Source organism: Sciurus vulgaris, assembly GCF_902686455.1.
Source record: "Sciurus vulgaris genome assembly, chromosome: 2".
Classification (NCBI taxonomy): Eukaryota; Metazoa; Chordata; class Mammalia; order Rodentia; family Sciuridae; genus Sciurus; species Sciurus vulgaris.
The window spans coordinates 110,389,838-110,403,906 of record NC_136462.1 but is presented as its reverse complement, the minus strand read 5'-3'; the positions used below and the strand labels follow the sequence as shown (position 1 = coordinate 110,403,906).

General features: G+C 41.5%; 1 protein-coding gene across 4 annotated transcripts in view; it reads right to left on the bottom strand.

Moving 5' to 3' along the window:
- The window catches only part of TLN2 (talin 2), a 419,729-nt gene that overhangs the window by 77,423 nt on the left and 328,237 nt on the right, over positions 1-14,069 (bottom strand). For 3 of the 4 annotated variants that reach the window (XM_079125623.1, XM_079125621.1, XM_079125620.1), the window contains 5 exons: positions 9,287-9,380; positions 7,084-7,173; positions 5,066-5,188; positions 4,698-4,841; positions 2,997-3,158 (listed from right to left, as the gene is read on the bottom strand). In XM_079125623.1, coding sequence (XP_078981749.1) covers positions 2,997-3,158; positions 4,698-4,841; positions 5,066-5,188; positions 7,084-7,173; positions 9,287-9,380 — 613 coding nt within the window. Of the gene's footprint in view, positions 1-10; positions 1,749-2,996; positions 3,159-4,697; positions 4,842-5,065; positions 5,189-7,083; positions 7,174-9,286; positions 9,381-14,069 lie in introns of those variants that run through there. The other variant, XM_079125622.1, reaches the window with a different exon arrangement.

Sequence of the window (14,069 nt, the reverse complement as noted above, 5' to 3'; positions counted from 1 at the left end):
ACATACTTACAGCCAAGTCAAATTCGATTAAAGAGAGCTGGATCGGTGTCTGTGGCACACACTGGAAATGCTTAACTGCAGAGCTCTTGAGCTTTAACTCCAAGGAGAGGGGCAAGGCCAAACTTTAATTTCTCAGAAAAACAAAAGCTGGTGTTGCATAATTTATACTTGGCACCCAAACCTGAGTGACTGCACATTTAAAATAACATTCCATTCCACAGACCTGATCCAAGGCTGGTAATGAGCAAATGAAGACAGCAAAGCTGGCAAGGTTTAAGTTTACCAGTTGAGAGATAGCAATCACCATCAGGAATGGGTCACCTCACTTGCCCAACATTTAGTGCCATTACTTGGTGCAGAAATGTATTCTTGCAGAGCTATGCTTTGGAGTTTTAAAGGATGCCACCAACAGTGAGTTAAAGTCCTGGGACACACACACTCTACATATTCTCCTGCTGGTTCCCCACCCTTTTTCATGATTGCAAGGGTGTGGCAGTTGGGCTTATGCTTGGGCATATCCTCATAGTTAAGAGAAATTAGCACTAAGAGGCATAATACTTAGAGAAAAATGTAGCTAGCAGGGCAGCTGTCTTAAGTGTTCAGGGAATGAAATATTCATTTGCTTTTCTGTTTGACAGGATACTCAGCCATTTCTTCAAATAGGAAATCTATTTAGTATACAGTACTGAGTGCTACAATGAAATGACCTTTACATTATCCTGTTAGGAAATTAAAGCCAAAGCTCCTCCTTCCAGTAAACCCTACTACATGGTGGGGATTGTAAAACCAGGCACATTTCAATGAGTGGAATACGTTTGTTTCTGCTCCTCTTTCACTGCTACTGGTTCCCAGGGTGCTCATAGCAGACAGGACTTTATGTTCACTTTGTAATCACCCTACACTCCTCCTGTGATGTTTCTACATAGGCCTAACTTTCAAGCCATCATACAAGCTCATTTGCTGTGGGGAATTGCAAAGAGGTTTTGACACTGTGAGGAGAATCTGAAAAGAAGTGATCTTAACAGAGATGCTTTGTATAGATAGGTCAGGATTTAAAATCAAGGTGGTGACAGAAAAGAGAGGGCTCCAGGAATTTCTACAGGACAAAGCGTTTCTTCCCACCCCTGACTACCTTGGTCTGGCGAAATATAATGTGTTTTTTAATGATCAGAAAATGATTGACTTAAACTGAGATAAGTTAATTATGTAGCAATCCACAATGATGTCACTACTTAAAAGTGTATTGCCCTTGCTGTCCCCACCTCCCCCAAACTTACAGACCAATACAGTGAACAGAAAGGTCTTTCTTCCCAGTCTAGAGGGATCACTTTCTCTCTTCATCCCAACAAATGGAACCCAATGCCAGGGTTAAAAGCAGGGCCTCTCTTTGGGGCCTGGGTTTGAATTCTCACCCATTATGATTGGTTGAGTTACACCTTTGCAAAGTTACTTAACCTCTCTGGGCCTCAGTGTCAAATCTGCAAAATGCACCAGGGTGGTTGTATAGATTAAATGAATAATAGGCACAAAGCACAAAATAAACATTAACAAATCTAAAATTCATTAATTGCTAATACCAAGAACTGATGGAAACAAAGGTCAGCTGCTACCAGAAGGCATGGGGCACCTGGGCACTGGCTCAAATGTATTTATTCATTTTCAGCTTAGTTTATTATTGCCTTGAAATGGGCAGGGTTTTTTGTTTGTTTATTTTTAAAAAGACTTACAACCATAGAAACGAAATGATATACCCCATTTGTGTACAATGAATCAAAATGCAGTCTGTAAAAAAAAAAAAAAAAAAAAAAAGACTTTGTTGAAACTGCTAAGAAATTGCTGACTGGACTAGTGGAACCCTGCTCTCCCCAGCCAGTTCCTAGTCATCCCTGGGCTACAGGCTCTCTCCTTTGGCCTTTGCTCAGGTAGTTCTGTTGACTGACTTCTGGCCTCCAGAGGAAACCAGGATAATCCCCTTTAGTCCAGGACCACTCTTAACTACAAAGCAGTCCCTGCCTGAGAGTGTCAAAGCCTGAGATGAAGTGTTACCACGTCCAGCGCTTTTCCTTGAGTGTGCCAGGCTCACACAGAACTGGTATCTTGCCTCCTTTGACAATGCTCCTTTAAAGGCTGGGGGAGAGGTGGGGGGCCCTATGGTGTGATGTCCAGGCACTGGATGGCAAGGTCTGCTGCCAGCTGCCTGTCTGGTCCCCACTTAGGGCAGACCATGGCTTTCTTACCTACCTACAAAGACCACAGCCTGGCTATCTCCATTCCTTCCTTGCAAGTGCACCCCATACATTCCCCCACCCCCATCTGCCCAGGGACTCTAACACAAAGATGAGGTTGTTAGTTTAGAAAAGTTCATGTTCCATTAAAAAAGATAAAGAAAATAGAAACAGCTATAACCAGAATAAGTATCAGAGAGATTAAAGCAGTTTTTTTTTTTTTTTTTTTTTTTTTTTTTGCGGTACTGGGGATTTGAACCCAGGGCCTTGTGCTTGCAAGGCAAGCACTCTACCAACTGAGCTATATTCCCAGCCCTTAAAGCAGTTTTTTTAAAAATGATTTTCCCCCCATAATTTACCATTTTCTTTTCCTTTCATATCCTCTCTTGGTTCAGACAGATCCACTTCAGCAAGAATGGCAGAGCTTCGACCAGCCCACTCAAACCCACCCGACATCAACAGAATTTAGGTACTACCTGTGCACAGGGCTGAGTCCTACAAAATAACCCTTTAACCCAATTTCTGTCCCTAAGCTTCTCACGTGCAGAATTTGGGAAGGCCTCTCCCCGTCATCTGGAATGTTCGTACAGAAGGTTATTGGTTTTTCCTGATAAGTGTTTCCATTAGTGAGGGACTCTTCCTTGGATCCTGGGTCAGAGGTTAAACTTTACCAGCCTTAGGTCTTAGGAGGGCACAGCTTTGATCCCATTCCTCTGGCTGCTCTGCAACACTTGTTATAGGGACTAAGGGGCCTGTGGCACAGCGACCTACCTTGATGGTCTTCACCAGGTTGGCGGTGCTGTTAGCGACCTCCTTGGCTGACTGAACAAAGTGCCTCTTGGCCACGGGGTTGGCTGTCTTGGACGAGGCGATGCGGCAGGCATTGCAGAGAGCCGAGGTGTGCTTGGCCACAATTGTGGCAGCTGACAGAACCTACAAAGCATGGGGTGAGGTTGGGGGCACTCAACGCTTCAGTGTAGAGGGCCTGGAACCTTCCTCCACTCCCATTCCCAGAACCTGTGCTAGATCAGCTGTCCCCAAAGGCACTCCAAAAAAGAAGAGGGCAAGAAACATTAAGCAAGAGAGAATGAAAATAGAAAAGGGAAGAAGGTTCTGATATAGCAGGCAGGGCCTCAGACAATGTTAAAGGGGACATGGTCAGCTAGTCCTTGGAACCCCCTGACAGGAGGTCCAGCATCAGGCCAAGGTCTGGACATATGTAACTTAAAAATTTCTAGTAAACACATTAAAATAAGTAGAGAAACAACAGAAATTTAAATAATACATTTTATTTAACTCTATATATCCAAAAATTCATTTTATCATATAATCAATGTACAAATACTATTCGTGGAGATTTTATACTTTTGTCCATACCAAGTCTTTGAAATCCTGTGTATATTGTATATTCACAGCTCACCACTATCTGGACCAACTACATTTCAAGTTTTTAATAGTCACGTGTAGCCAGGGGTCACCACATGGAAGAGCCAGGCCTAGATCAGTAAACAAATATTGCTGTGCACTGCTTCCTGTTCCTCCCGGCGTTGGCTGAAGGCACCTGATGAAGGACTCTGGCTTGGGGAATCTCCACAGGCTCCGTCCAAACCTCAACTCCTCTGCTCTCCTAAATCCACAGCCTCCACTTTACTGAGGTTCATACCACCCCTTTGGCCTTCACTGGATTGGATAGGCCTCCCAGGTGCCTGGACACTCAGCTGTCAGGCTGCATCAGTACAGGTGGTCCCTGTGTCACCTCTTTACTTGGCTCCTTCTGTTGCCTCAAGAATGCTATTTCTGGGATTCATGGTGGACATGCCACTCACAAGACTACCTCTGCTACCTGTATCAGCCTCTCCTTCCTTTCAGTGCACACTGCTTTAATAAGTGACCAGGACCCCATGGCACTCAAGTAGCAGAAGTGCCATAGAATATCACTCATACTATCTATTCCTCAAATATCTCTCCAGTTCCTTTCTGTGCTATGGATTCTGAGCCTGACCCTGAGGTTGGACTCTGTCATCATCTCTGAGGTGGTCCCTGGCAGCTCCTCAGAGAACCCATCACACCTTCCTCTGTGCTTCATTGGCACTGTTGCCACACCCCAAATGCTGAATTTTCCAAACTTTGCCCAAGAGATTAGGAGGCAAGCAGGTGGAAGATCAGGTGTCACTCATGTTGACCCCTCAATGTTGAGCACAGAGCAACCCCCAGTGACTGTCCGCTGGATTTTGTGGAGCCATAAGATTCCTTGTGCATATCACTGGGATTTCTTTTCTCCTATTGCCTTCTAGTAGCCCATATCTGAGCACCTGCAAATTTATGCTTTCACCACATTTTCCAACATTTTCCATGTTCATTATGTATAGTGCCTTTAACTGGTCTTGCAAACTCTCAAAGAATAGGAATCTTTACTGATTTCCCATAGCCCAACCAGAGAAGTCTAAGGAATAACACAACCCATGTGGTTACCTGTGATGGGCTGCTGCCAGGGTCCACCAAGTTCTGGCATGCCATCTGGATAGCCTGGTTAGCCCTGGCAAACTGGATGGGGTCCACCAGGCCCTGGTGGCCTGCCTGGCTATTTGGATCAGAGATACCGACCAGGTATGCAGCCTGGAAAAGAAGGAAAAAAAAAAAAAAAAAAAAAAAAAAAAAAAAAAAAAGCTCAGGCTCCATGCTCCCAGAAGCCTGTGGGAATGTCTGGCCAGCAGGCGCTCCCATGGTTTCTATGGTGGTGCCTGGAGAAGGCGGCCTCCCACAAGGGAGTGGTCACTTCTGGTATCCACTATATGGCAAAGGGCACCAGCCTGGAAGACCTGCAGGGACCAGCCCCTTACCTGAGCTGCAGCCTCTGTTAGCCCACAGAGAGCCTTGGATGCAATCCCCACACATTCCCCAAAGGCAGGGAGGTCCCCGGTTTTGGCATTCTGTGAAATTCCTGCCATTGACTCTCCCAAAACCTATAAAATAACCAGAGATATTCTGTGTTGAGCATTGTTTCAGACCCAGGGTTATAGGAAGCTACACTTGTAACTTAAACATTCAAGGTCACTTAATTTATAATATTGTCCATTTTCTCCATCACTTGCATTAAGAAGTAATTCAGGAGAATTATACTATTTCTGTTCCATAAAGAGAAACAAATAATGAAAGTACTTTCATCTAAAAGCTACATAGACACCAAGGAGATACAGTAAATACGCGCAGACATTAAAGTATAATCTATAAATGGCATACCATAGGTAAATAGCCCAATTTAAGAACTATTAGTTCTCAGAACATGAAAATCACATCCACTGAGCTGTAGTTAAAGTCCTACCTAGAAAGTAGAAGATGTACCCTTCTGGGAATCATCCGTTTACTTATTGACAGTAAAATTTAAATAGATATTTGTTAAAGATGTTTCCTAAATATTTTAAGTATTTTGCCTTATTTTGAAAATCCATGCTGTATTCTTTTTTCAGTCTTCAAAATAACAGTTGAAAAGGATTTTAGTACTCAGAATCCAACCCGGAGTAGTTAAATACCATGTATGAGGTCACATGGGTTCAGGCAGGGCATCTACCCCAAATCTGCTGCTCTGTCTTCTATGGGCCTCATCATGTACCAGGAAGACAGGGTACTTTCCAGGGTCACAGATGAGGGAATGGAAGGACATTCACCCTTTGGAGACTATGGTATCACCAAGTCTAAAACTTGATGCAGAGTTCTTTCATTTGTCACTAGTCATTTTGGAAAGGTAAATGAAACAAATTCCCTGCAAGTACTTAGATACACAAAATAATCTAGCTTACATAAGGACTTGCAAAGAAGTCAGTACTTTTATGTTTCCCTCTTCCCTCCTAACACCGAATTTATCTTTAAGAAGAAACCATATCTTTGGATCTGAGCATGTAAAGCACATGCATCCTCCCCTTAGACAACCCATAATCCCACAAAAGATTCAGTACAGAGGAAATTCTAGTTTTAGCCCAACACAAACTGAACCTTCCTGACATTACCTATACAGATATTTCCACAAGCTAATGTGAAAGATCATGCACTGTGTTACAAAGCCAGGTGGCAATAGCTTGATACTCATTCATCTCACTTGCATTTCATGGCAATCTTTTGATTTTGACTTATTCTCAGAAGACACTGACATGATAATCACAGATCAGTGTTTCTCAACAGTTTTATTTTTTTCATTATGGTTCCACTAAGGAGTCTTTTTAGGCTTCTTTTCCTAATCACAACCTCATCAAATTTAATACTCAGGAATAAAATTGTGTTGTCTAGGATTAAGATGGCAAGGGCCCACAAGCCATGACATTATCTTATATTGTTTCAACACTTCCTCACCCCTTGCCACAAAACCAAGATGATTTTCATTTCCATTGAGAATGCATGCCATGGTTGGATGGCAAAAGGAATACCCAAAAGGATCTCATGTAAGCCAAAGTTGCCAAAGGATTTCCTATAGTAAGTAGTACAATCCCAGGAGTAGGACATACATTGATTTGATTCATAGTGAGACCCATCTGAGATATGATAGAAGCAGTGGTTATTTAAGTTGGTTCCTGGACCAATGGACAGGACCTAGGAGCTTCTTAGAAATGCAGAATCTCAGCCCCATTCACATCTCCTGAATCAGAAACCTGAGGGTGGGGCCCAGTAACTGGTGTTTTGCAAACGCTCCAAGTGATTCTGATACTTGCTAAGGTTTGAGAAGCACCTGAGCATGGGGCTCCACCGCAAGGCTTTTCCACACATGCAGCCATACAGTGGCCACAGGCAGATGCACATAAAGACATCTAAATCCCCTCCATACTGAGGAGCAGTGTGAACTTCTGGACTGTGGCGCAGACAGGCTTACCTTGGAGTTTTCCATCACACTCTCAATGCAGTCAAAGTAAGAGAGGTCACTAACAGGTTCATTGGGATTGTCCAACATGCCCTTGACAGTCTAGAAAGGATAGCACAACTTAAAAAGTGAGCAAGAGACATATGATTAGAGAGATTCAATGTGGTGCCCACTTGTAAGCCCAGTGACTCAGGAGGCTGAGGCAGGAGTATTGCAAGTTTGAAGCCAGCCTCAGCGATTTATTGAAGCCCTCAGCAACCTAGAGAGACCCTGTATTAAAAAATACAGGATGTAGCTCAGTGGTAAGGCCTTTGGATTCAATTTCCAGGGCCTACCCCATTCGAAAAAAAAAAAAATCAACATAAAATGCCAACCATCAACTTCCCCTCTCTGTACAGGAATTCAGTCACAACTGCTCATTCCCTCAGATTCTTAAGAGGAACTGAGATCCTGGTATCATGACTTTAGATTTCCTGCAGTAGAAGACTGAATGGGGGGAAGGGGAGTCTCAGGATAGTTTTGCCAGAGATGAGAATCTCTTGTTTCAGTTTTGTTGAAGAAGCGTGATGTCACTAGAAGGATAGTTTCGTTTTAAAGAAATATGGATATTAATGCAATGCAACATATTCATGGTCAATGAATACAATTCTACTGGAAAACTCAAAGGAGTTTAGATTTCAAGGATTCATTGATTCACTTCTTCAAAACTAATAAGAATCCCCGGTATTTGGATTCTGGAACTTTTTATGGGAGGCATGAAAAAGGAGGTAATTCCCCAAAGCTGCCCATTGGGATAGTTCATTTGCTTTCAATTTTAAAAGTATAGAAAATGTTCATATTTATTTCAGTCCCCATCAGGGAAATAGGTATGGGCCTGCTTCTCTGTCTCTCAAGCTGTGAAAATCATCATGAGCCTTCTCGGTGCAATGACCTTGCATCATCGCCTGTAAGGGACTCTTCCAGGGGAGGAGGGCTTAGGGAAGAAAGCCTGGGGATGCACCTATTCAACCTCCTCCCCACTGACAGACTACTTACTCTAGGACCTAGCAGCCTCTGGGGCACAGTCAACAAAATGACAATGGCACCTGAGTTACAACAGGTGGGAGGGTAATGGGAAATGCTGAGCTGTCAGAGACGCAAGGGGCAGAAGGCAGTGTAAAGAACAAGCCCATCTCACTGAAGAGCAACCTCTTCTTGCTCCTTGGTTAATCAAATTTGCTTTAGTACTAGAAATATTGAAATAGTAATAATTTTGGCAATCAGGATACTGTTATAACACAAAGTATACCTAGGCCAATGGAGTTCATTTAGATTAACAGTCCGCACATCAAGTACATTTGCAAAAGTGAACACAGCAGAATAGGGAAGTGATGTAAGAAACACTCCCAACTACTTTCAGAATGCTTTGGTCTTGTGATAACAATCCCCTTCTCACTTCTAGCTGTGCACAATGGCCTATTGCAATGAACAGGCAGGGCTTCAATTAAATGCTTCAGAAGCTGCCATGGTTATTCCCACCATGTCAGACTTATGCGAATTCTCCAGAAAACTAAAGGAACACTGGGTGCAGCCAATCTGTCTCCTGAGATAATCAGGAGGCCCTTTCATTAGGACCACCATTGGTGAGGACTGCTTTGCTTATAAAAAAGAAATGTTGATGTGTTTATCCACATATGTTCTATAAGCACACGTGGATTTTCAATTCAAATACACCAGCATGAATATAAACTGAAAAGCACCTACAACTGTATTTTGGACCACCAGGAGCAAAATACAGTGGTGTCATTCCTGGTCTCATCCTATGTGCCCCTACTTGTTACAGAATCAATCATAGAGGGAAATCATTTTATTGAAAGGGACATCAATCCCAGCCTCTCTTTTTTCCCCAGTTGTCCCAGAATAATCTCTCCAATACCGCAGATTGCTCATTTGCAGCCTACAGTCAATACCACAGGCCCCTTCCTGTTTGAAATAGAGCATCCTTTAACAAAATAAAACGTTAGCCTAGTAGAAAAAGGGGAGCCCCGAAGATAGTCCTATCAAATCTAATCTCTCTTTAGTTCCTTCCTACCCGGATTGGAACTTTGGCTCCAACTGTCTTCTAGGAAAGACAGAGCAAGGACAGAGGCGGGGAAAACTAGCCATATAGGGGAAAAGAGACACACTAGGTGCAGGTGCACATACTCTTCCATCCTCAGGGCCTTCCAGGGCTCACCTCAAGCTCTCGCAGGGCGTTATCACACTCCTTCTGCCCGGGGGCTTGCTGGGTGCATAGGGTGATGAGCTGATTGATGCTCTCCGTTACAGCTCTGAAACGGGGACAGAAAAAGATGAATTTTATATAAAAAATACCTTCAATAATTTCCCCAACAATGTTTGGCAGGTTCAGCAGAGATAAATTAACTCTCTGTTTATGCTAGTGTCCTCATGAGTCCACACCTGCAGGCTCCAAACGACCCAAGGCAAACCACACCCACTAACAATAAAAGGAGACTCCCTACCCTGCTTCTGATTACTCATTTGATTTAACCTTACCAATAGTTCTTGTAAGAAATTAGGACTACCTTTGGATATATATAAGAAAGAATTAACAATAAAATTGCAAATAGCAAAGAGATAATATTAACACATTTGAAGATCTTTCATTAGCTGTCTACAGGAAAAAATTATCTGAGTAAGGTTGTTTTGGTAGTCTTTGTATATTTTGTACATTTTTAAATATAGGAGACAGAAAAATATGCCTATGATTTTTAAAATCTATACTTTCCAATAAATTCTATATGAATAACTCCTAGCAGATTTCTGAAAATTATTCTTTAAAATAGTGATTTTCTTTATTAACATCAACAAATTAGTGACTCCTATATGACTTTACATAGTATTTCTACTCCTAGAATTAAAGATGCTACTGGATGTTTTGCTACATTGACAAAGACCCCTCCTCCTGTCCCCAAACGTCCCCTGCTTAACTTGTCCTCAGTTACAAAATGGATAATTCAGAAAGTCGCAGTCTGTTAAGTTGATCTTTTCGAGAAATGAGATGCATGTTGAGTATTTTTTGCTGTTATTTGCAATATGGAAGTGCAATGGTTCCAGTATCATAGGCTGATAAAACAATCCTTTATCTATTAAATGCTTTTGCAACTCAGATGACAATAAATTGACTATCATTGAGTGGTCTACTTCTGGACTCTCCACTGTTCCACTGACTGATCTATATCTTTCACCAGTACCACAGTCTTGATTACTGTAGCTCTGTATTCTAAGTCTTAAACTGAATAGAAGTGACAAATGCTTGAGGAGATATAAATGCTTATTATCCTGATTTGACCATTACATATTGTGTACATGTATATATGTGTGTGCATATATATATAATTATCATAAATATATGTATATATTATGTGTCAGTTAAAAAAATAGAAAACCCTTGTGTTTTATAAGTGAAATATTTGAGAGAGTTGAGCTAACTTCCTATTGGGGTGCTACAAATAAGGTGCAGACAAGCAACAATAGGTGTTGGTGAGGATATGAGGAAAAAGGCACACTCATACATTGCTGGTGGGGTTGCAAATTAGTGCAGCCACTCTGGAAAGCAGTATGGAGATTCCTTAGAAAGCTTGGAATGGACCCACCATTTGATGTAGCTATCCCACTCCTTGGTTTATACCCAAAGGACTTAAATCAGCATACTATAGTGATGCAGCTATATCAGTGTTTATAGCAGCTCAATTCACAATAGCTAGATTGTGGAACCAACCTAGATGCCTTTCAATAGATGAATGGATAAAGAAACTATGGTATATATAGACAATGGAATACTATTTAGCCATAAAGAAGAATAAAATCATGGCATTTGCAGGTAAATGGATGGAGTTGGAGAATATCAGGCTAAGTGAAATAAACCAATCCCAAAAAACCAAAGGCCGAGTGATTTCTCTGATAAGTGAACGATGATACATAACGGGTGGGGGAGGTAAGAATGGGGAAAGGATGAATTTTGCAGAGGAAAATGAGGGGTGGGGAAGGGGTGGGGGGAAGGAAAGATAATAGAATGAGACAAACATCATTACCCTATATGATTACACAATGATTACACATGATTACACAATGTGTGTGTACTACTACTTCATGTACAACCAGAGAAATGAAAGTTATACCCCATTTGTGTACAATGAATTAAAATTTTTTAAAAATTAAAAAAAAAAAAAAAAAGAAACAAGACTTAAACTCATGCCTGCTTGTGTTTCTCCTTGTGTAACTCCAAACTATTCTTTCTGCAGGGCCATAATGAGTCCCTACTTCAGGAGGGGCCTGGGATTCTATTCACATTTCCTATGCACTCTAGCTAAAGGGCAACTTAAAACAAACAAAACCACATATTGTAGTTAATCACCAACATTGTCTAATATAAAAGATGCCTCATTTTATTAGTTAAATAGCTTTGCAGCTTGCCACAGAATATCAAATTAGATGGAAAATGATGTTACCAATGTACAAAGGCAATCAGCTTAATTATTTGATGAGATACTCCTTTCAATTCTAAATTTAGCTGAGGTGATGGAAAAAAAGGAAAACATTCTTGAACTCAAGAAAGAATCCCCAAATAGCTACTCTAAGATTGACGTGGGTAATTTGTTTATTGGGGGGAAATTGCTTAATTAGGGCATCACAGGGAGGCACTGTGCCCTCCATCTTGCAAAGCAGAATGACTGAAACAGCTGGACAGTCCCTGGTCCAAAGATCCTGGTGAGCACAGTAAATGATGCATGCATTGAAGTGTTCCTCCGAGTCCAGCACCGTGCCTGTGGGTGGCCTGAGACCCACTTTGTAGAAGGAAAGGCTGGCAATGTCAACATACTGGGTGGAGAATGCCCTCAACATGATGGTAAGTCATTTGGAGAATATATCCACATATCACAGAAGCTTTCCATTCCATTTCTGTCTCTCTGAAGTGTTTCCGATTTATATTTTTTTAATACCTAATTTCTATATAAAGGTTTTTCCATTTAAAAACTAAATATTTACAATTGGTGAATCCAGAGGATACACAGCTATGGCATATTTTAACTTTTTTGTAGATACGAACATTTTTTCAAGTAAAAACTTGGGATTAAAAAAAGTAAAGCCAAGCCAACAGATTTAATAGTTTTAGGTTAGATAATCCATAGAATGCCAGAGCAGCATCACATGTCTAAATGAGTCTCCTGGGTAAATGATCCATGCCCAAAGAGCATTATTTGGGTTAGAGTAATCCCTACAACTCATTTTAGAGTCTGAATTACACTGCTAAATAATAAACTGCGTATTCTAGAGGCAAATGGCTATGTATACTTGACAAGGAAAAACAGTATTTTTATGTTTGAAACAATGGTAGTTATTATATGAGCAAAGGAACAGTTACTATAATTTCGTAATGTTACTTTAAAAAAAATAAATAAATCCCAAGAAATTACAAATTGATAAATACATAGTGTAACAAAAAAAAAAAAAATCACCCAAATTAGCAGAAATCCAAATAGGTCTGATCTACAGTTTTTTTTTCCATAATTTAAAAAAATGCTCATACATTTTTAAAATGCTATGGTCTCATTTTTAAAAATACAAAAAGGTTAGATGACCATAATTTCACAATCTACAGATAACATTTTCTTATATTTTAGTCTTTAAATAGATAAAGATTCTTAATATTAAACATTAGGATTTGCCACCTCAGAGGTTAAAAAGGGCCCTCTTTTAAAAACCATTTAGTGTCCAGAGATGCTGAATTGATTCAACTGAAGTTTGACTGCTCTGGCTGGAAATTTTAAATAGATAAAGAACTGAGTGAAAGATTCGAGCTTCTTAATCACCTATGAAGCACAAGTCACCTGATAAGGGGCCTGGAGGGACTAAAGCAGCCTAAGACAGCTCCCTTCCCTCAGGAAGGAGATGCTTTGGGAGGGAGGAAAGAGCCCATCATATCCACCCACAAGTATTCCCTGGGTCCTGTTATGCCCAGGCATGGAGATTAAAGACAAATAATATAGTTTAAATCTCCCCAAGACAACAAGGTGCTTGCAATCTAGTTGGAGAGGCAAGACAATGAAAGAGAAGAGACACAAAGAACTTGAGCTCAGGAAAGCAGTGATCAGGGCATGACACCAGACAGGAGCTGCTGAAGGAGAGGCCAGATAAATATGGGGACCCACAGGGAGCACAGAAGAATAGGAACCTCAACTATGGGGCAAGGATTCTGCACGGAAGGAAATGCTCAATATAGACTGTAGCTATTGGGAAAGTAAGGCTGAATGAGATTCTGATTTGGAAAAAGGAAAGAGAACATTCTAGATGACACCAATAGAGAGCCAAGGCACTATTTTTATTTTTATATTTGTATATAGCAGAGACCCTCCTCCCCTTCATGCTGCTTGCTGGATCCTCCTTTTTCAGTGTCTCTAGAGACAGGAGGATGCCTGCCCAGCAGGAACATCAAACCAAAGGTAGCCAGAGGGGAGGAACTGTCTGGGAGTTCCTGGGAGATCCTTAGAAGACAGCAGCTAAAGCCCCCTGTATCTCAAGGCAGCTTTGGGCACTGAGGGTCCTCATCTCTGGACTTCCTCTGGCCATTATGGTGGTGTTGGTGTACACAAGGCTGCTGGGAAGGGGCTCACAGTAGGTATGCCCTCCTTTGCCCAGGTGCAGACTGGTTGGGGAAAAGCCTGCTGAATGGCTGCTGAAAGGTCTTCAGCTCCATCTAATTTGTCAGAAAAGAGCCAGAGTCCAACCAATGACAAAGGTAGATGATCACATTGGATACAATTTAGAAAAGGACTTTCTTTTCATAAGCGAAGGGAGGAGGGCCCTTAAATGTCCCTAGGCTTAGGAGCAGAATTCAGAGCCCAGGAAAAAAGACATACTCTACCTTTTCTCCAGAAGCAGACCTTCTTTTCCTGAGAGCAGGAAAGACCACAGAGATACCAAAGAGCAAGAAGTTCCAGACTGCTGATCCAGCAGCA